We start from the raw sequence: 18,308 nt of genomic DNA, 5'->3' as shown, positions 1-18,308 counted from the left end.
TAGGAATGCCAGCAGAAAACGAGCGAGCTAGCTGTAGTCGGTAGTGCTGCTTCACTAAGGCGAAATCTGAAAAAAGACAGTCTAGTAGTCTGCCGGAAGACGAAAGCCAAGGTAAATCCGTAGAGTCGAAGAACTTAGAGCAGGATCCATTGAGGACATTGAGTTGCGTTTGCCTCTTATGCCACTTCCGTCGGTGGACGCGGCCAAGCAGATCAATAGGTTGCATTCTGCCTTAATAGATGATCATAAGAGCATGGAGCTCATCATGCCAACGTAGAAGAGATGAAATTATTTTTGCTGTTCCTAGGACAACTGCACATTTGAGCGATGCAGAAATCCGTGATCATCTCTAGTGTTTTAGCGGCATTATTGTATATATGGTGAAGTAACTACAACCCGAGTTTTCCCCCCGACACGGACGATTTCTTTTCGTATATCACATGCGAACACATTTTTCAGTTTAGCTAGTGGCCGTGAGCAAGAACACTCATGACGTACGTCCAGGACTTGTCACGGGATACAGAACTTTCTCCGGAACTGTTCTATCCTCGAAGCCTGGTCGCGCTCCAGGGCACTGTCAGCCAACGCGACTGTTCGCGCAAGGTATGATTCAACAGTTTTGTTTCCACTGAGCAATCTATTAGCCTTGTGTGTTTTGAATAAAATGCACATTCAGCTCACAGTTCTAGTATTTCGGAGGTCGTCATCACGTCGTCATCGTCACGGCAGCTTTTTGGAACAGCAGCCATTTCTTTGTCCATTTCCTCTCCGATGTTTGCCAATCCTGGAAAAACGATCCCCTGCTGTACCACACTCACAATCATTTCCGTGCACCGTCGAATCTACCGATTTCGGCGTCATCATACATCGGATACTCCTTCACACCGCCACTCATCTCGTTGACAAGTTGCAGCTCACTGGTGGAAACAACTTGGAAGCTGAAATAGAAATACAACTGGAAACGTAAAACCCACCTGGGCCGTCCCTGTGGTGCGGACCAGACCGCCGGCGGACGGGACATGCAACGACCAGTTCGGTGCGCTATCGAGCTACAATAACAGTCAACGATAGAGACCACGAAATGCGTGCGCTTACGCAGTGGTACAAGCATTCTTTTTCCGCGGCTTCGTTCCTTCTTCAGACACTGACTTTGACTGGACCTAAAACGTGTGTTGTTGATAGGGTTGTGTCTCTACTTCCCTTATCCCATACGTACCTAAGTGAGCCCCTACTTGCCACAGTGGCACGCGTTCCACAGTAGTTGGTTGCAAGAGAGCGACTGCTCCCAGATGTCGATTCGAGCCCTTCGATAGAACGGCGGGACAGCGTTGACGGGCAGTATGACCGACTGCTGGACAGGGGTTTCACCCCGTGGGAAGCACCTTGTTCAGGGGCGGCTTCAGATGTCCTCTCTATGAGACAGCTCGGGAAAGAAGAGTCTGTTACGAGCAATCGCCTTTTCCGCCGCTCTTCGTTAATGAATTTTTTCTGTCGAAGATGGGCGTCTTCTCTGTGCAGCTCTGCGAGCTTACTCGCGATCGTGCTAATCGTTTGTCGAAGATCTGCTTCCCGTTGATCCCAGTGGAAGTCTTCCACGAGTTTCCTCCCCTTCACTAATGTGGGAAGAACATCTGGAATATCCATGGTTGCGTCACGGGGCGGCTCCACAGAAACGTAGGCCCTGCGGGCGAGCCAAATATACAAAAGCTACCTCAGCCGGGCTGGGTTTCCAGTTCGAAGGTGCCTACTGTGTGGTGTACGTACATCCCTATGCTGGGCTCTCAAACATTCCTCGTGTAAGGCACTGCCACGACGCTTCAGAAGAAGCTGAGCTGACTTTTTCAGGGGCTGCTTATCTTTTGACAAGCGAACTCGTCCACGTCACCGCAGGCTACACCGCTGTGCGACTGCGCTCTTCACTTGTAGTCCGAGGCAGGTGTCTGGGAAATGTTGACAGACACGAGTCTCAAGGGCTACTAACTTCGAAAATGTTTTCTAGTTGCTCCCTCATTATCAAACTATCACGCGATCTTGGAAGTTGCAAAGGCAGAGAGAACGAACCCTAACTCATCCCGAGCATGGACTTCCTTCCTGAATCATGGCTGTGCCACGAGCCCCATTTGGAAAACGTGTGCCGCTCATCTGGTGACCACGAAAATCATGACCATTTTGTCTCTGTTCATTGTAGGGCCTCGCCACGTATTTTGGCGGACTAATAGGAATCCGCGTCGTTGCGAATATATTCAGGATATGTTACAGAGCCCGTGAAACTGCAAGCTAGCAAAGTGTACTGGAGGGCCGACGTCGAAAAGTTGTACTGGTTTCCAAATTTTTGGTGTGAATTTCAGTCTTAACAAGGAAGCCGGGACATCGTTCTCAGCTTGTCTTGTGGTGTCTTGCTTAAGAGATCGTAAGGTGTTTTCTGATTTCTCTGTGTGCTTTCAAAGTTCCGCTTCTTCATGGAGGTGACCCGTGAGACAAAACCTGCTTTCTTTGCCTAGGGTTGCACATCTCGCGTGTAGCAAGCGGACCTGCGAAAAATAAAGTGAGCATCAGGAACCGGCCGTCCGCAGTGATTTTTCCCTTCAAACATACCTACTCGACTATTGGGAGCGAAGCAGTTCTTGATCAACGTCCGTCACACTTTTCTTGTGGTTCTCTCCTGACGACATGCTTTCAGAGAGCAGACCCCTTCGCCGTGCCTTCACACCCCAAAAGAGAAACCAGAAATACTCGAAGAATCGTCAACCTGGTTCGACCAGAACTTCGAAATTCTTTTTACTGGGGAAAGCATACGCCAGCGTCGACAATGGGAAGCTAGCGAGAAGCCCGGAGACCCCAAGAGGACGACCAGCGAATCGGGCAGCGCATGTGGCAACACAAATGAAAACGCCGGATGAGGAACCCCAATAGGTTTGCTCCGCTGCCGGTAATACCAGTGCTAGTTCCTTGGGTCTGTGCACTCTGCCGAGAACTCACAGAAGAACAGAGAAGCGCTTGCGAGTATAAGTGAACACAAACCCTGCACAGAACCGGACAAGGAAGCGGCAGGCTGTAGCACCATCTTCAGCAAGCGAATCGTATGACAGACGGAAGCCGTGCTTCCATAAACCTCTCCAAGACCAGTGTGTCTGCAGTGGCGGCGGTCGGGTGCCAGAATTCCCCGCCTTGCGGAGGAATTGAAGGCCATCGGGAAGGTATGGCGCCATGGCTAGACGTGCGCGGCGCGACATTTCCGTCTCCGCTTTTCCCGCTTTTTTCTGAACCAAGAATGGAGGCTCCCTCACCTCTTTCGTTCTTCTCCAATCAAACTAACGTTCCGGAGGAGGCAACTGGAATCACGCCTCAGGATTCGCACACATGCGTATGCAAGAAACGCTGCCAGCTTGTTTTGTGTCTCGGCAGAAAGCATCGTTGCAATCCTCTCCAGAACCTAGACTGCCCCCTCGCCTTCGCAGTCGTTAAGCTGCTGAAGAACGGTCGAACAGAGGATTCAGATCTGGTGGATAAATTGGGTTATGCCGGCGAGGATGCTCATGCCACAGCAGAAGAACCAAGGACAGTGACCGATACACCGCAGACTGACGGGTGCCCTATTAGAACTGCTGAGGCCGTTCTTGTCATTTTCAAAGGGAAATTCGCTACCCTGGTTCTAAATGGAATCGCTTCACTCGAAGTACGTTTACCTGCTCCATCCACTTTTTCTGCTTTCCTCTTTGCTGATCGAGCACACGTAATCATTCCTGACCAGTGCACAGCAATCTCCGAACCTATGTTTCTGCGAATGCATCTGTGTTCAGTTGCGTCTGCGCGTATTCACGTTTATTTTTGTGCAGTTCGCCCCGTACGAGTCACATCAAGGTCCGGCGCTGCGTAGCACACACACATGTGTACCTCTAACTGTTTCTGTTTTCCTTTCCGATATTACATGGTGCCTCGAGCCACCGTCCGTCCCTCATAACATCCTCTTTCTCCTTCAGTTCGCCCCTCACTTCTTCGTCGTGCTGTCTTACCTCGCGCTGTTTCCTCATTTTCTCCTCATTCGCATTCTATCGTCTTTTTCCCTCCTCTCTGATTCGGATTCTTATTTTTCCCTACCTTTTTGAAAACGTGCTTTTTCTCTCGTGCTCAGGACGCCTTGATTTTGGAAGGCCTCCGATGTCGGCCTTTTTTTCGCCCAGGAAAAAGAGAGGATCTCTACTCTTGGGCTTCGGAATGTCTTCATCAACTCCGGATGGGCCAGTCGGGAGGCGAGGAAGTCGCTGATCCTGTGCTTCGACATGTCTGCACCACACACTACCTCACTATGGCCGATGTCTATGATGATGCCAAGGTACAGGACAAGTTACGTGCGTGCGTGTTCCCTCGATTTTCACTTTCGTTCCCCGCTGCTCCGTCTCGTCAATAATCGCGTCTTTGCCTGAGGTAGAGAACAAGGAGGACTTGGGATGCAGGGCAACAGCACCCAGGAGACTCCCTGTGTACGGCGACCCTCTGCATTTCTGTTTTTAGCAGAAATCCAGCTGCCTCGATTTATGTTCATTTCCGAATCTACACATTGCTTGGTGTACTACAACTCGTCTGTGCGCGTGCGCATACATGCCACCCTACGAGTGAACCTGCGACCAAAACGCGTAATGCTGGCTCACCTTTTCTGCGTCAGCATTGCTCCTCTCGAGAATGTAAAAGATGCCAGGGTGAACGTTCGAACAGCTGTTTTTTCGGGTGTCTTGTGCTGTCGACGCTCGCGTTCCTCTGTCACTCACACTCCAATTGCTGTTCCCGCAGATCACAATTCAACCTCAGTCCCCATCTGGGCTCCCGGCCTTCAGCCTGAGCGCGCCCGAGTTGGTGACCTGCTCTGCGTTTCCGTCTTCGCTTCCGCTGCCTGACTGGCTGGTCACGCGCAATGCGCAAGCTGCCCGGTCGATCTTCGCGAGCCGCGTGCTGAAACGCTCGAGTGATCTTCGGAAGTCTCAAGACTGCGCTGCCTCGTCTGCGTCCCTCGACGACAACCTAGGCGCGACTTCTTCTCCCGGCTCTCCTCGGCGCTCTCGGCGCACAACCGGCCCCTCGCGGGACTCGAAGACAGGCGGACGCTCCGCCTCTGCTTCTTGTGTTCCTCTCGAGCGAGAAGGAGATGCAGAGACAGCCAGGGAAGGCAAGAGAACTAGTGGGCAGGCCTCAGGTGCCCGGGGGTCTGGAGCACGAGAGGGAGCCGCAGATAATGAATATGTCTACACCGATCTTGCCAGTCTGCAAGCGAATCGCGGGGTGAGTTGACTGGCTCACCGGCCGATGCACGCTTCGAGAGAAACATCTGCAGGCTTCTCGACCAACTAGTGATATTTGGAAACGGTCCCACTCGAGACGGGAAAGGAAAGGCTACCAAACACTGAAGCTTTTAACAGATTCGATCGTGGTCGTCTGTACCTTTTTCATGTCTCTCTTTGGTCCTCCATCTGAGTCCATGCATTCGAGGACGCATTTGCTTCGATGGCGAGACACAGAACATTGATAAAGAAAGCAAGAATGATGCCTACGTTCAAGAGGCGTCGTGTACGACGACCCGTGATCCTGCAGAGTGTGACCCTCTTGTAAAATTGAGTTTCTTCTATTTTCCTGAAAAAACAAGGGCACATCTCGAGCCGTAGTTCGTTGTGGACGTGTCTCGTCTCTATCTCTTTTTTTCGTCTCAAGTTCGCTTTCTGCCTGCAGACGAATCTGTACGGAATCGTCTGGGAAGTGGGCAAAGCTCTGATGCCCCAACGTAAGTCGATCCCGCAGGGAAGGGCAACCGGCTCCGTTTTCCTCTGTCGTTGCATGCTCCGTTTCTCTTGGCGTCTCCCTTCGCAATTCATCACTGTAACCCGTCGCTTTCTGGACCTGTCGAGCCTGTCATTTCTCCTGAGTGTCGTTTTTTCCTTCGCGGTACTCGCTGTCTTCTCTGTCAAAGCAGGCTTTTGCTCTCATATGACTTCAAGGTACGCAATGCGTTGCACCTCTCCATGCAGCTAGCGGAAAAAGCCAGCCAGCACCGCCGATCTTCCTCATGAATGTCGCAATCTTCGACGAGACCGTGAAGTTCGACGTCGGCAGGGACACGGCGCCCGGCGGCTCTTCAGAGGAGTTCAGCCTCGCGGTGAGTCGTTTGTGGCGAAAGAAAAAGATAGAAAAGAATCAAATGCGGCGACTGTCGAAGAAGGAAGAACAATGAACAATCAAGACAAAACGGCCAGGAACAGAACGTCACGGTAAGGTAATGAGAGAAGGCTAGAGCGCGCCGAGAAAGGGGAAAATTTGACGTTTGGAGGGACATTGGTCTCAGAAGGAGTTCGTCGTCTCTGTCTCCAAGAGCAAAAATTGGGCGTAACGAGCAGAGACTCACGGAGCGAAGGGCCGAAGAAGATAAGAAAACGAAGAATGCAAACGATGGAAGGGGGAAGGGGGGAGGTCGAGCAAGAAGAGCCGACAAGCAGAGAGAAGGCTATGCTTTCAGGGGGAACAGGAACATCGAGAATAGCTTTGAATGTGAACGAAGTCTTGAGGGAAGAAGTCTAGGGTGACCACCATGAATCGTTGTTTCCTCGCTTCCCTCTGCATCGTCGTCTCTCTCTTCTTCTTGACGGCGGACTAGGAAGTCCCCGTCTGTGTTGAGCTTCATCTGTCTCGTTCAGCGAGTTGCTCTCGTGCCTGCTTCTCTGGATTCCTCCCCTCTCTGCCCAGGATGAGGCGAATTCTGGAGAGACGCATTCTTGGCATGCGCGCTCCTTCTGTGTATCTTTTTGTCTCCTCCCAAGATGCCTGTTTTGCCGGATTTTCTGCGAATTCAGCTCAAGGCGAAAGGCTGTCCTGCGGACATCCCGTGCATGTCGTGCGGTGACATCGTCCGGGTCCACCGATCCAATGTGAGTGTTGTCGAAACCGAGTTTTTCGCGCTCGATTTCTCTCTTCACTTCTCGCTCTCCCTCCGTGTTGGGAGGTCGTCGGTCTCGACAAGCGTCCGCCTGTTCAACTTGTGGTCTCTCCGTCCTCCTTGGCTCGTGCCTTTTCCTGTCTCTGCTTTCGGCCTCCTTGCTTCCTAGGTTTCCGTTTTCTTCTCCACCTTTTTGTTTGCAGTGACCCCCGAGCAGACACACTCAGAAGCTTCACTGGTCAACTCTCGAGGCTGCGTCACCGAACGAATACTTTTAAAAGCTGTGTTTCGATAACAAACAAAATGTCTCTACGCACATCTTGTGGGTGGACGCCTGATGTCCAAATGCTGGCTTCCGAACCTACGCTCTGCCTCCTTCATCTGGTCAGGTTGAGTCTGCTGTCTCACGAGATTCGGTGCGCTGTCCTGCGGGCGTTGAGTTCTACATGTTTGTCTTTCTTGGGAGTGAGTCAGGGAGTCCCGGAGCCTTCTTGGCGCAACGTTTTTCAGTCAGGTGCTGCTCGCATATTCCTTCGTCGAATTTTTCTTCGTGCTGAGTTGCCGAATCGGTTTCACATTCCTAGGTGGGCATGAAGTTGGAACACGACCGGAACTACGTGAACTTGAGCAGCGTCGTCGGCGTCACTTCGGCGCGAGTGTGGCCGATTCAGGGCATCGAAGAAGATCCGACAGCAGGCAAGTTGCCTCTCCTCGAAAAACAAAAGAACTGAAGCCTTTCCTCATGAGACGAAACGAGCGCTGCGGGCGAATCGGGGCTCTCTCTTCGCCGTTCCCCGTGTTTTTCTCATAAGGCTACTCGTCGTTGGGTCTTGTCTACTCGTTTTGTCCCTTCTGTTCCCCGAATTCCTTTTCCTGCTCCTGAAGATTGACTGTCTCTGCCTTTCCTTCGAGGACCTCTCCTCGATTCGTACGTCTCTGCGTTTCCTCCTTCTCCTGCTCTCCGCGATTCGCTCTCCTGCACCTTCTCCACTGGTTCCGGCGTCGCTCGCGAGAAGACAGCGGCAACACCCGTCAGGCTGTGTCCTTCTCGCTTGCTACGTTCCTACGGCTTTCAAACGAGCAGAGCTCCGGGGGAGCAGTGAAGGGCACTGGAGATTCAATCCGAACAGCAGTGGAAGGACTCACGATCCCAACTCTTTGCCCGTGGAAGAAAACCTCGATACGCTTTTGGCTGCCCAGCAAGAGGCAAAGGGTGACACGGATTTCACTTCACGGCCGCTGCCGTCGTATTACCCGTTCTCAAAAAGTGATTGCGCAGTGCGACGAGTTCTGAGTTTCTCTTCTTTCTTCATTTTTCGTTGTTTATCCGACGCGCCTCCACTTTGTTTCAGAGAATGGTGTAGTTGTCGGCAAAGCAGAGGCGACGACTCACTTTTCGGAAGAAGATGTGTGCCGCATTCGAGCTCTGCGGTATTACGCCCAGCAGCTCCTTCAAGACAACCACCGTAGGACGGAGCTGACTTCGTCTTGTCTGCATGCACATCTCGTGTCTCTGTGTAATCCGCTTTTCTGAGGCTCGCGTTTCGCGTCGTGCCTCGACTCTCGCCTCTCTGGCTTCTCGGTCATCTGAAATTAAGTCACGAGTATTACATAAAGACTCTTTTCGTCCAAACGTTGACAAAGCGCCTCGTGCTTCCAATCCCTAGCAACGTCTCTTCCCGAATCTTCTGCTCTCTTTTCCTCTTTGCCTGCCTCCCCCATCGTTAGGTTCCTTTCTCTCTCTACGCTCCCCCGTACCTCCGTATCTGCGTAGGCAAAGTCCAGTTCATTTCTACGTGCCTTGTACTGGGACCTTCCCATTTTTGGCGATTTACAGACATATATAAATAAATATATACGTATATATATATATATATATGTATATATATATGAGTGTGTGTATAGACGAGAATGTATATGGATGCATGTGCATATACTTTTGATGTGGATGAGATGTGCATGCAACTCCTGCTTTGTTTCGCCGTTTCTTGCAGTCTTTACGACTCAGTACTACAAGCCTCTCGCTGAGCTTCAGAGGTGCAGCAGTGGGCCGATGATGCGCGAGGTCTACGGCGACCTCATCGTTCGGGTAGGACCCTTTTGCTCACTCGGGGATTTGTTTTTCCTGCCCCGCTTCTTGCTGTGCCGGCCGTCTGTTCCTTAACCTTGATTCATCGCCTGTTGCTTCGGTTCTTGTTCATGCCTTCTTTGTCCCAGCTGTTTCTCTGCTTCCCTCTCTCTGACCTTCGCGAAGTTCTCTCCTCTTCACCTCTGTCTCACTGACAGAACACCGAAACCACGGGCGTTCAAGAGTCTCGCTTGGCCTTCTCGTCTCTGTCCTTCCTCCATCACTCATGCCCTTTTGAGTGGGGTCTCTCTCCCTGTGGTTCCTCCTCGTCTCTCGTTCCTTTCTCTCTCCTCTCCCTCTCTTTTCTCTGTCCCTTCCTTTCCTTCTTCTCTCTCCTCTTTTCCTTCTCTTTCGCTTCCCCTTCTCTGTTACGCTTTCCGGTTCATTGTTTTCCTCAGCCGTTTCTTACATTGTTTTCCTCAGTTGTTTCTTCCACTGTTTTCATCCGCTGTTTTGTGGAGGTATTTCCCCTCGTTTTTCGCGCTTGCAGGTGGTGAAGAGCAGCATGACATCGTGTTGCCGCCTGCTGGATCTCGGCGAGCCTGAGGGCCTTTTTTCCGACTTTTCTTGGGTGCGGGGAGACTCTTCCTGTCCGGCACTGCGGCAGTTCGACTCGGAGCTCTCGGCCTATCTGCTGTTGATTGAGGACGCGTCGCTGCCGGGAGGCCTCGTCGCCGTAGTGAATCTTTCTTCTGCGAGCGCCGAGCAGCTGTTTGTGTCGGAGAATCCGATCAAGGAGGGGCAATGGCTGCGACTCCGGAACTTCAAATGGTCTTCATTCAGGCTCCACGACACGCTCTATGGACGCATTTACTTCTGCGTGCAACCGAGCAGAAGCGACTTGGCCCGAATCACGCGCCTGCCCCACTTCGCACTCGACGCCCTCAGAGCCCAACGCGACCTCGATCTTGCCCTGCAGGTCCTTGTCGAGGAAGAAGACAAACGCGACGCTGACGCCCAAGTGCATGCACAAACGCATGCAGACGCACATGGAGGACGAACGCAGGCAGACGTGCAACGAGTTGCGCGAATCGAGCATCCGTGGGAGGAACGGCGAGAAAAAGTCACGGACGCGCGGGATGAGCAGCAAGGGGTCGAGACAACATGCGAGAGAGCTGCGCCGTCTGGCCAAGGCGAGGAGCACCCAGAGGAGAGGTAAAGGCTGTAGCTGGTGGTGGTTGGGGGGAGAAGGGGAGGAATGAAGAGTCGCAAAGTGCAGAGAGACAAATTCAAAGAGGCAAGAAACGAGCTGGTAGCGATGCGGGAACGGATCACAGAGGGAGCGACACGATGAAATCGCCGCAGGGTGTGCGTATTCGTTTTGAGCCTGCTTTCACACATCGCCTTTTGATTTGTTTTGACAAGTGCTTCGTCGTCTGCATTTCTCGGTGGTCTTCCTTTTTCTCCTTAGTGGAGCGGATTCGCCGGCGTCCGTCCCAGATGCGGTGCTCTTCTCTTCCTGCTTTTGCTCTTTCCCAGTGCCTGACGGCTCTAGTCCTCCTTTTCCCTCGCCTGCCGTGCCTGGGCCGTCCGTGTTTTATTCTTTTCCACTCGTTCATCTGATTCCTTCTGTTCAGTCTCCTCCCCGTCGGTGCCTTGCCTTGCCGCTTCGAGTTCTTCGTCCCAAAAGAGCTGCTCGATCGGCACCCGTCGGTCTCAGTCTACAAATGCCTCGACCCCCTTCTTGCTTCTTCGCGCGTAAGACAGCCGATGTCGTTCTTCGCTGGCAGTCTGTCAGGTTGATCCCAGTTTTCAGGAACTCTTGCATGTTCTGCTGCCGCACTCTCGCCTTTGCTTTTCGTTTTTCGTTTCGCTCGAACTCTCCGGTTTTCCTCATTCGTTCCCTCGATTTTCCACCTCGCACAGCGAAGCACTCGCTCCAGCGACGCTCGGTGCTCAGTCGTGTCTTTTTCCCTGCCCTCGACTCCGAAGCGTCCCCGGAGTCCCTGGACTCTCCCGTCACTACCGAGTCCAACCATTCCTGATACATCTCTCTGCAGCATATCGTATACTCACACACATATGTGCATACGCTTATGCATATAGATGCATATAAATATATATATATATATATATATACGCGTAGCTCTATGCATACACATGCATTTATCTGTGGCTATGTATGCTTATTTATCCGTTTTGGACTTTTTATGTTTCCTTTCCCTTTTATTTAGCGCACAACGTCGCCTTCGCCTCGCCGCATGCGGACGGGTCCGTTTCTTCTGAAGGAAATGCATGTCATCGATGTGGGTCCTCGAAGTCACAGCGCGAGCGTGGATTTGCAGAATCCCCGAACGTGGCTGACTGTTCAGTGTCTTATTTGCCGCTCTTCTCGGCCGTTGGAGGCTTCCGAGCCAGACGGGGGAGATGCAAGAGATTCTTTTCTCTCCAGTGGAAGAGGCCGAGGAAGGCCTGTGGCGCGAGCAGAGAGAGAACACGCAACGCCTGACGAACCGCTCTGGTGTCCGACCTGCCGCCACAGAGACGCCGCAATGCTTCTTGTCATGTAAGCGTCTGCGAAGACAGAAAAATCAAGCGACAGCATGCGTTAGTCAAAGCACATCAGGAATCTCCTTAGAGGACTGGAACGCGAGGCGAAAGGGAGCGTGTGACTAAGCTTGATACCACTGCACTTAATGATGCACGTAACACAGTGGTCTTGAAACCGAATAAAACGTGGATCCGTGAAACAGACACCTTCATAGTCTCCGCCAGGAGGCCAAGTCCTTTTCTGGCTTGGCAACTTGAAGAGGGGACGAGGTCGGTGCTCAACGACTGAAGTGTATGAATGGGGAATGACGCTCAGTGTTTAGAGGCTTCGTTGTGAATGAGGCGTCCAGAGGGTCGAGGTTGCACAGATACAAAGAAATACCGGTTTTCCTGTCTTTGGTGACGAAAGCTGGAGGGAAAATTGCTCTCTTCTAACGCGTCCGCAACCGAGCCCGTGTTCAGGTCTGAAGAGGAAACATGGACAGGAAGAAAATCGGGAATGCTTCCAGCTGCCAGGATACATAAAGATATCTGCATAAACAACGACATATGTAAACATATGTATATGCACATGTAGTCGTATGTCTTTATATGTCTGTATATATATATATATATATATACGTATAGTGGCAGTGACACGGAAGAGATAGCGGGAACTGTTCAGGTTTTTCTGTGTTTTTTTCTGTGATGTAGAACCATCTCAGATGTTCTTGGTGTGGACATCCCCGGCATCTGCTATCTTCGAAATATTCCAGTTCATTTCTCTATCCAACGCTCTTATCGGTGTCTGCAAATGAAGAATTTGGACAGACGGAGAAGTCCGCGTCTCTGCTCATTTTGGTCGTCTGTTTGATTCGTATATGGCAACGGAGCGGCCATTCCCCCCCGTCGGTTTTCTCCGTAGATCGGCTTTGAACGATTTTTTCCTTTCTCTCTTCCAGGTACGACTTCCGACTTGTTCTTGCAGACGCCCACGGGACCCATCTCATCGTCGATCTCAAAGATGCAGTGGTAAGCTGAACTCCGATCGTACTCAGAAATCCCAGACTTCCTCTTCTACGCAGCTACAGTTTATCCCACGCGCAAACTCGCACACATAAATATATGTGTCTCATGCAAGCGTGTGTACGTCTCTCTCTGTGTTCGTATATATATATATATATATAGCAGTACATGTCTGTGTGTACGCCTCTGTCTTAGGAGATTTAGGACCGAATGCGGCTTCGGTTTTATTGAATGCAGGGTGGGCAGGTTGCACTTCACGAATGTTTTTCCAACTTTTTTCGCTGGATGAAAGGCTTGCTTTTTGGTCTCGACATTGTTTCTTTTCCAGGGATCGCGCTTTAGCTGCGTGAGTGCGCAAGGCATCAGCCCCCTCTTTGCGGCAACGGACAGCGGGGCTCGGGAGCTCCTTCGTTCTGTGCTTCGCGGGCTGGTCGACAGCCAAGAGGGTGTGGAAGAAGAACATCAAGGTGGTGGCGAGGAGACAGAGGAAGGCCACCGAAGAGGAAGCAGACAGAGAAGAAGGAAAGTCTCAGCTCGTCGAGAAGAAGAACGAGAAGAGACAAAAGAGGCTGCAACGAGCAGCAGCGAGGAGGAAGGCGAGGTGCAGACGCAGAGTCTGGTGGGCAGAAAATACATGCGTCAGAGAAGCCTGCGAGCGGGACTGGGTGGGAGGAGAGACGCGGAAGAGAAAGCGAATGAAATGGCGAGTGCAGAAAGTGGAGTTCGAGAAAAACGAAGAAAAACAAACCTGGGACCTGGACGCCACGAACTCCTCGTCGTGCGCCGTCCGCTCAGAGACGACGAAGACACTGCAGCGCCAGTCTGGGTCGTGATCGGCGCTGACATTCGCGAGGCCTAGACGTCCTTTCGGAATGGTTCGCAGGGTGGGAAGGAATCAGGAAGACTCAAGAGTTAGATGCATCAAGATGGGCTTGATGGAGAGCGTTTTTAGATGTACCTCAGAAGCGCCTCGAGCATTCGCTAGCGTTAAACATCTAGTCAGAGACGTCGCGGGTACATTGTCGAGTCGAGACCACTACCGAAGGAAAAGATGCCAACGGGATTGCTCCTTTCGAGAATAACGTGCATTCTGTCTCCTATACAAAGCGCAAGCCGCTGTTGTGGTGAAAATACGTTTGCATGTCTTGTCAACGCCCCTCTCTTGTCAAATCCTTGAAGAAAATGGTCCACTTTTGGTTTCTCGAAAAACGGGTTGTGCAACGGATTTCACACAAACACGGAGATGCACGAAAGAACGTCTCGCTTTCTCCGGTGTCAATTTTTTTTTCTACGTCACAACCAGGTGTGTGCTGCGGCTTCAACATGGCGCGATTCGCCGACACTTTCTCTGTGAGAAAAAAAGAGAGCTTGACTCAGCTGTCACCCTTACTTTGCCGCTGGGCCGCTCTTGAAAAACGGGGATTAGTTTCCCTTGCCACCAGACACAAAGGAGAGGGGCGTTTCTCACTATCGAATCGAGATTTACTGTTGAGGAAATGTTTCAAGAAATACATGGCATCTACTGCATGTTCTAAAAAGACAATGCTGTATCAACGGCTCGTCTTCATGCTTGTAGTTCAACGCCAGTGCAGCCAGTTACGATGTTACCGAGTGCTCTATTCGAGCTGTGAAACAACAGTGGCTTCAGAATCGGTCTGTACACGAGACACGCGCCACTCCTCTGCTTCCCTTCAGGTCTACTCTTCGCCTTCACGGGGTCTACAAACTGTATTGTAGCTGGTGGAGTGCTTATCTCTTTCATGGCCTCGCCCTCTGCTCTAACATGTTGGGTAAAGCGTCAAGGTTCTTCTATTCTCCGCTACCAAGCGGTGGCAAATGTTTCCTGCAGATACGTCCCTGAACGAGAGGAACTTCTATCCTCTGAAAGTGGTCGACATTCGTTTCTGATTTTTCTGTGTAGCTCAACTGACAAGGCGCCACCGCGTGGACGTTCAGGTGGCTCTTTGCCATGGTCGCTCGTGCGCAGAGGCGGCCTCTTTGTGTGGCGTATTGCCTGTTGGACAAGAGAGGGGTTATAGCGCCCCTGCTGCATTTCCTCCACGCAAACACTTTAGAGTTCTTCTTTCTCAGCGAGAGAAAGCAGACTAACGATGGTATAAAGTGTCACAAGGCTTCGAGTTCAAGAGACGCGCTCGTCGATATACACACGTATATACTCACGCCTCCGTTCCTCTTCTTGACTGGTTGCATGCTCTCTGAAAGTCACGCAGTGGCACAGCGTCGGCTGCTTGGCTGCCTCGACAGCTTCCCCTTTCTCCGGATGTATCTTTAACTCCCTTTGGGCTTTGCCCCGACGGGAGGTGGCCGCACGCCTCTCGCGTTCCTCTCTTTTGAGAAGCCGTAGAAGAGCAGGCACAGAACCCACACTCGGCGGCTAAGCAGAGAGCAGCCCACAACAGTCGGCGGCCTTCCATCCCGCTTTCTCGCTCCCAGCGTTCGTGGTTCGTCGGCTAAGAAACGGAGACGAGAAGCCGCAGTGCGGTAACCACCCATGCGTGTTTTCTTGCGAGCTCGTTTTCCAGATCTCTCAAAAACAGAAAAAAGCGCCCAAGAACGCAGAAGTCGAGAGCCCCCTGTGCGCCGTCCGGCTTCCCTCCTGGCTCCGCCTCGCTTCTTTCGGTCTCTGCCTCGCTTCCCGCGTGGCTTATCTGTATCTGCGCAGGCGGACAGCTTGCCTCTTCTTCCAGCATGCACGGCGGGAAGGGCGCAGACGGGCTGCACCGCTGCCCTTGGTGCGCAGGCCACGGTACTTCTTGCCGGCAGAGGTGAGGCCTCTGCACTCTCTGTGCTTCATCACAGGCTTGCACAGCCAGTTGATGCGCGGGTCGTTGCGGATCGCATTGTGGGCAGGGTCCACCAAAATCACTTCGTAGTACTTGTACACGGCGTCTTGGCCCACCCAGTAGCTGTTCAGCACGCGCAAGCCTCCGCAGATCTTACGGCCAACTTTCTCCTCAGCCACGGCGCGCAGGTTGCGAGTTGACTTCTGCTTACGAACACCTAAGAAATGCCAGAAAACATCCAACCGAAGTCGATGAACCCAAGGCTGCTGCGCCGGCCTCGAGCGACCCCAACATATGTGCAGCTACTCTTGAGTGCATGTGGGTATGACGTCGGGGAGGGACATACGAGAAAGCATCTCCGTTTCGGAAGGGCGGCTGCAGTGTGCGTGAGGGGAAGGGAGAAACGGAGGGACAGAAAATGTGGCGAGACGCGTGCTTCCACGTAGGTATCACGGCTACGCATTATGGCGCTCCTACACGGATAATATATAGGGAACCCCAGCCAGATAACCACAGGAAGACGGACTTGATGTTTTACACGGACACGTAGGAGAGCGCATAACTTTGACTGGCGCGCTTACCCTGGTTTTTCGGCTTTCCGTACACAATGCCCTTGTGGACTTGCTTCTTCCTGTCTCCTCTTCTCACTCGGACACGGTAAATCACGAAGCCCTGCTTCTTCTTGTACCCCAGACGACGTGCCTTGTCGGGGCGCGTGCTCTGCGTGCACCTGTGGACAGCGGGCAGCTGTCTGTACTCCCACGTGCGCACACGAAGAAGGAAGCGCAGCACATCAGACTGCTTCTTCTTCCAGAGCTCCTCAAGGTACCTGAAGAGGCAAAGCAAAAGCCAAAACGTGACCGAAAAACCTTCAGAGACCCCTGCGTGGAAACAAAAGTCCGGGCAACATGCTGGCGGACACGCAAAAAACTGACATGGACCGCTGGAGAGAATTGCATTCCCTGGGACGGGTCGCCACATATCCAACAAGCATATGAACGACGTATATGAACGAAACACGAAGCAATCGAGTGAGACGACCAAACGTGACATGGAAACATCTTGAAGCGTCCACGTGCTTCCTGGGCCCTGAGACCATTTTGATTCGAACGGGGCTGGGGAACTTGCCACTGAAACCGTGCCACGTCTGCAGCGAGCGACCCCCGCAAACTATGTTTGCCTTCGCTGACGTCGGCGCCATGTGCGAAACGGGAAACGCAGCGCAGGAACAGCATCACAATGCGGCAAATCACGGAACTGCCAGAGAGAGGCTTCACGACGCTGAGGAGGAACCGTTCCCCGAGTCAACCCAGACAATTCTGGTACTGGCAACTGTCAAGCACATCGGCATGCATTCACACAGAACGCGTCGTTGATAGACACCGGCAATGTTACACAGTAGAGCGGAAGAAACCTGAGCAGTGGAAACAGGCAGCGTTTCAACACGAGTAGGCGCTGAGCATGCAACCTCGCAACCGCTGTCCACCTGCCGTCTCCCGAAACAGGTCGCCGCACACGCCAGAACCTCCGCGACAAAAAAACACAACTGAACAACGGGACAAGAGAAAATGCTGCAGTGTATGTACACTCTGTATCGGCCCGACGCAGTTGAGGGGGTATGCTAATTGCCGTCGGCCCCGCATTTCTGACTTCGTATTGCCCCCAGCAGTCATCCGCTCCAGTCGCCCGACAAAGGTGCATCGCCGAAGTCCTGGGAGAGAGATGCACCGCTTACAGGGGCCACAGACACACTCAATAAGCTACAGCTCCGAAAGCCATGCAGTTCTACGCGACCTGTCCCGCCTACGCTGTTGTGCCGCAACCAGAAAATGCAGACGCTGATGTCACGAACCGAACCAAGGCAAATTCCAACCAGAACACGCGGTCTCGATCCAAAAAAACGGGAGCACCCGACAACTAAATCCAGTTCAGATCCATTGGTAGATAAAAACAAACCAGACGGCTGCGAATGCTCGTGAATTGCCGGAGTCTCTTGTCCCCACAAAAAGGGGTTCTCTGTTGCCGTCAATTTTGCTGTCGAAGCCACCAAACTGCGAAACAAGTCTGACGCCACTCACTTGTAGGCTCCCATTTTGTCGATCCGGAAGAGCTCCCGCAACAAGAGAAGAGAATCTGCCTTCTTTTCACTGGATTAAAAACTCAGGGAAGAGAGAAGTAACCGCGAGCCTCGCGGGGCTTCTTTCCAAAACAGTGGGTCGTCCTCCCCTCCCAGAAAAATTGGACACGCTGGCGCCCGCGGCAACCGGAATATAAGCCGATTCGCTTTCCTACTTGCGCGCCTTTGGAGGTCCCAGCTACGACTACGCAACCGTGCATGCGTTGTCTCATCCAGACAGATTGCAACGAACCCCACGGTTCTTCTTTGCGGCGGCACGGAGAGAAAAACGTGCGCAGAGCGTTTCGCCACAGAAAGGAGGGCTGTCTCGATTGTCCCAGAGACTTCCGTTCCTTCCAAACATTGTTTCCAGAGGCGCCTTCAGACTTGCCGACCATCGAGAGACCATCGCCGCTCTCATATTGTCAAAAAGCCCGACTTTCAACCAGAGATTCGGGAGAAAGGACAGTGTCTCCGGCCTTTCTCCGACTGAAGCTGCCTTCTTCTCTGATCTGCCCGCAGGTTGTGTGCTGTTTGCCTGACGACCCCAAGAAAAGCGGAGTGTCTGGGGCTGGACAGCTTGCTCTTGGCGGTGTTCCAATGAAAGGCCGAAGACGGCTTTGCAGGAGTCACTTTGCTGCGTTTCTAACGTGTTTTTCTCAAGACGGAAAGTCTCTGTAATTTGACCCTGATCTCCGCGTAACGTAGTCTCGTCTCGTCGGTAAGGGACATACCCTGCCGTCTCCGAGAAAAGTCGACGCGAGCCATCGACAGCGCGGATGCCCTACGAGGCTGTCGCTGTAGTATCCTTCGAGGCGTGGGTATCTCTGCGCAGGATTCCACCGTTCT

At 52.4% G+C, this 18,308-nt stretch overlaps 4 protein-coding genes across 4 annotated transcripts; 2 read left to right on the top strand and 2 right to left on the bottom strand.

Annotated features, from left to right (window-relative positions):
* Positions 1 to 212: 212 nt before the first annotated feature.
* Positions 213 to 1,709, bottom strand: TGME49_228440 (hypothetical protein). The gene is made up of 6 exons (XM_018780209.1): positions 1,217 to 1,709; positions 1,096 to 1,160; positions 975 to 1,041; positions 847 to 917; positions 682 to 784; positions 213 to 628 (listed from the first exon to the last, which is right to left on the bottom strand). The coding sequence occupies exons 1-6, from the start codon at positions 1,642 to 1,644 to the stop codon at positions 511 to 513; spliced, it is 852 nt and encodes a 283-aa protein (XP_018636116.1). The 5' UTR covers positions 1,645 to 1,709; the 3' UTR covers positions 213 to 510.
* A 1,373-nt stretch (positions 1,710 to 3,082) lies between these two features.
* TGME49_228460 (hypothetical protein) lies at positions 3,083 to 13,398 on the top strand (the record flags this gene model as incomplete). Its single annotated transcript, XM_018780210.1, has 14 exons — positions 3,083 to 3,676; positions 4,133 to 4,333; positions 4,789 to 5,274; positions 5,719 to 5,770; positions 6,015 to 6,142; positions 6,834 to 6,908; positions 7,501 to 7,612; positions 8,269 to 8,382; positions 8,911 to 9,005; positions 9,535 to 10,199; positions 10,622 to 10,742; positions 11,219 to 11,550; positions 12,476 to 12,545; positions 12,868 to 13,398. The coding sequence occupies 14 exons, from the start codon at positions 3,083 to 3,085 to the stop codon at positions 13,396 to 13,398; spliced, it is 3,576 nt and encodes a 1,191-aa protein (XP_018636115.1).
* A 1,193-nt stretch (positions 13,399 to 14,591) lies between these two features.
* On the bottom strand, positions 14,592 to 17,545 carry RPL15 (ribosomal protein RPL15). Its single transcript, XM_002366428.1, has 3 exons — positions 17,422 to 17,545; positions 15,925 to 16,172; positions 14,592 to 15,560 (listed from the first exon to the last, which is right to left on the bottom strand). The coding sequence occupies exons 1-3, from the start codon at positions 17,433 to 17,435 to the stop codon at positions 15,205 to 15,207; spliced, it is 618 nt and encodes a 205-aa protein (XP_002366469.1). The 5' UTR covers positions 17,436 to 17,545; the 3' UTR covers positions 14,592 to 15,204.
* A 133-nt stretch (positions 17,546 to 17,678) lies between these two features.
* TGME49_228480 (hypothetical protein) lies at positions 17,679 to 18,299 on the top strand (the record flags this gene model as incomplete). The annotated part of the gene is made up of 1 exon (XM_002366429.1): positions 17,679 to 18,299. The coding sequence occupies one exon, from the start codon at positions 17,679 to 17,681 to the stop codon at positions 18,138 to 18,140; it is 462 nt and encodes a 153-aa protein (XP_002366470.1). The 3' UTR covers positions 18,141 to 18,299.
* Positions 18,300 to 18,308: the final 9 nt, after the last annotated feature.

The sequence above is a fragment of the Toxoplasma gondii genome, chromosome X (genome assembly GCF_000006565.2).
Source record: "Toxoplasma gondii ME49 chromosome X, whole genome shotgun sequence".
Classification (NCBI taxonomy): Eukaryota; Apicomplexa; class Conoidasida; order Eucoccidiorida; family Sarcocystidae; genus Toxoplasma; species Toxoplasma gondii.
Note: the sequence above shows the minus strand (reverse complement) of the source record. Positions and strands in the feature narration are given on the sequence as shown.

Excerpts from the sequence above, each read along its gene's own strand:
- TGME49_228440 (XM_018780209.1), bottom strand. The coding sequence starts at position 1,644 with ATGGATATTCCAGATGTTCTTCCCACATTAGTGAAGGGGAGGAAACTC. Across the intron at positions 1,042-1,095 it reads AAGAATGCTTGTACCACTGC|CGCACCGAACTGGTCGTTGC; the intron begins GTAAGCGCACGC and ends GTAGCTCGATAG. Across the intron at positions 629-681 it reads ACCTCCGAAATACTAGAACT|TGGAAACAAAACTGTTGAAT; the intron begins GTGAGCTGAATG and ends TAGATTGCTCAG.
- RPL15 (XM_002366428.1), bottom strand. Across the intron at positions 15,561-15,924 it reads CGGAAAGCCGAAAAACCAGG|GTGTTCGTAAGCAGAAGTCA; the intron begins GTAAGCGCGCCA and ends GGCATTTCTTAG.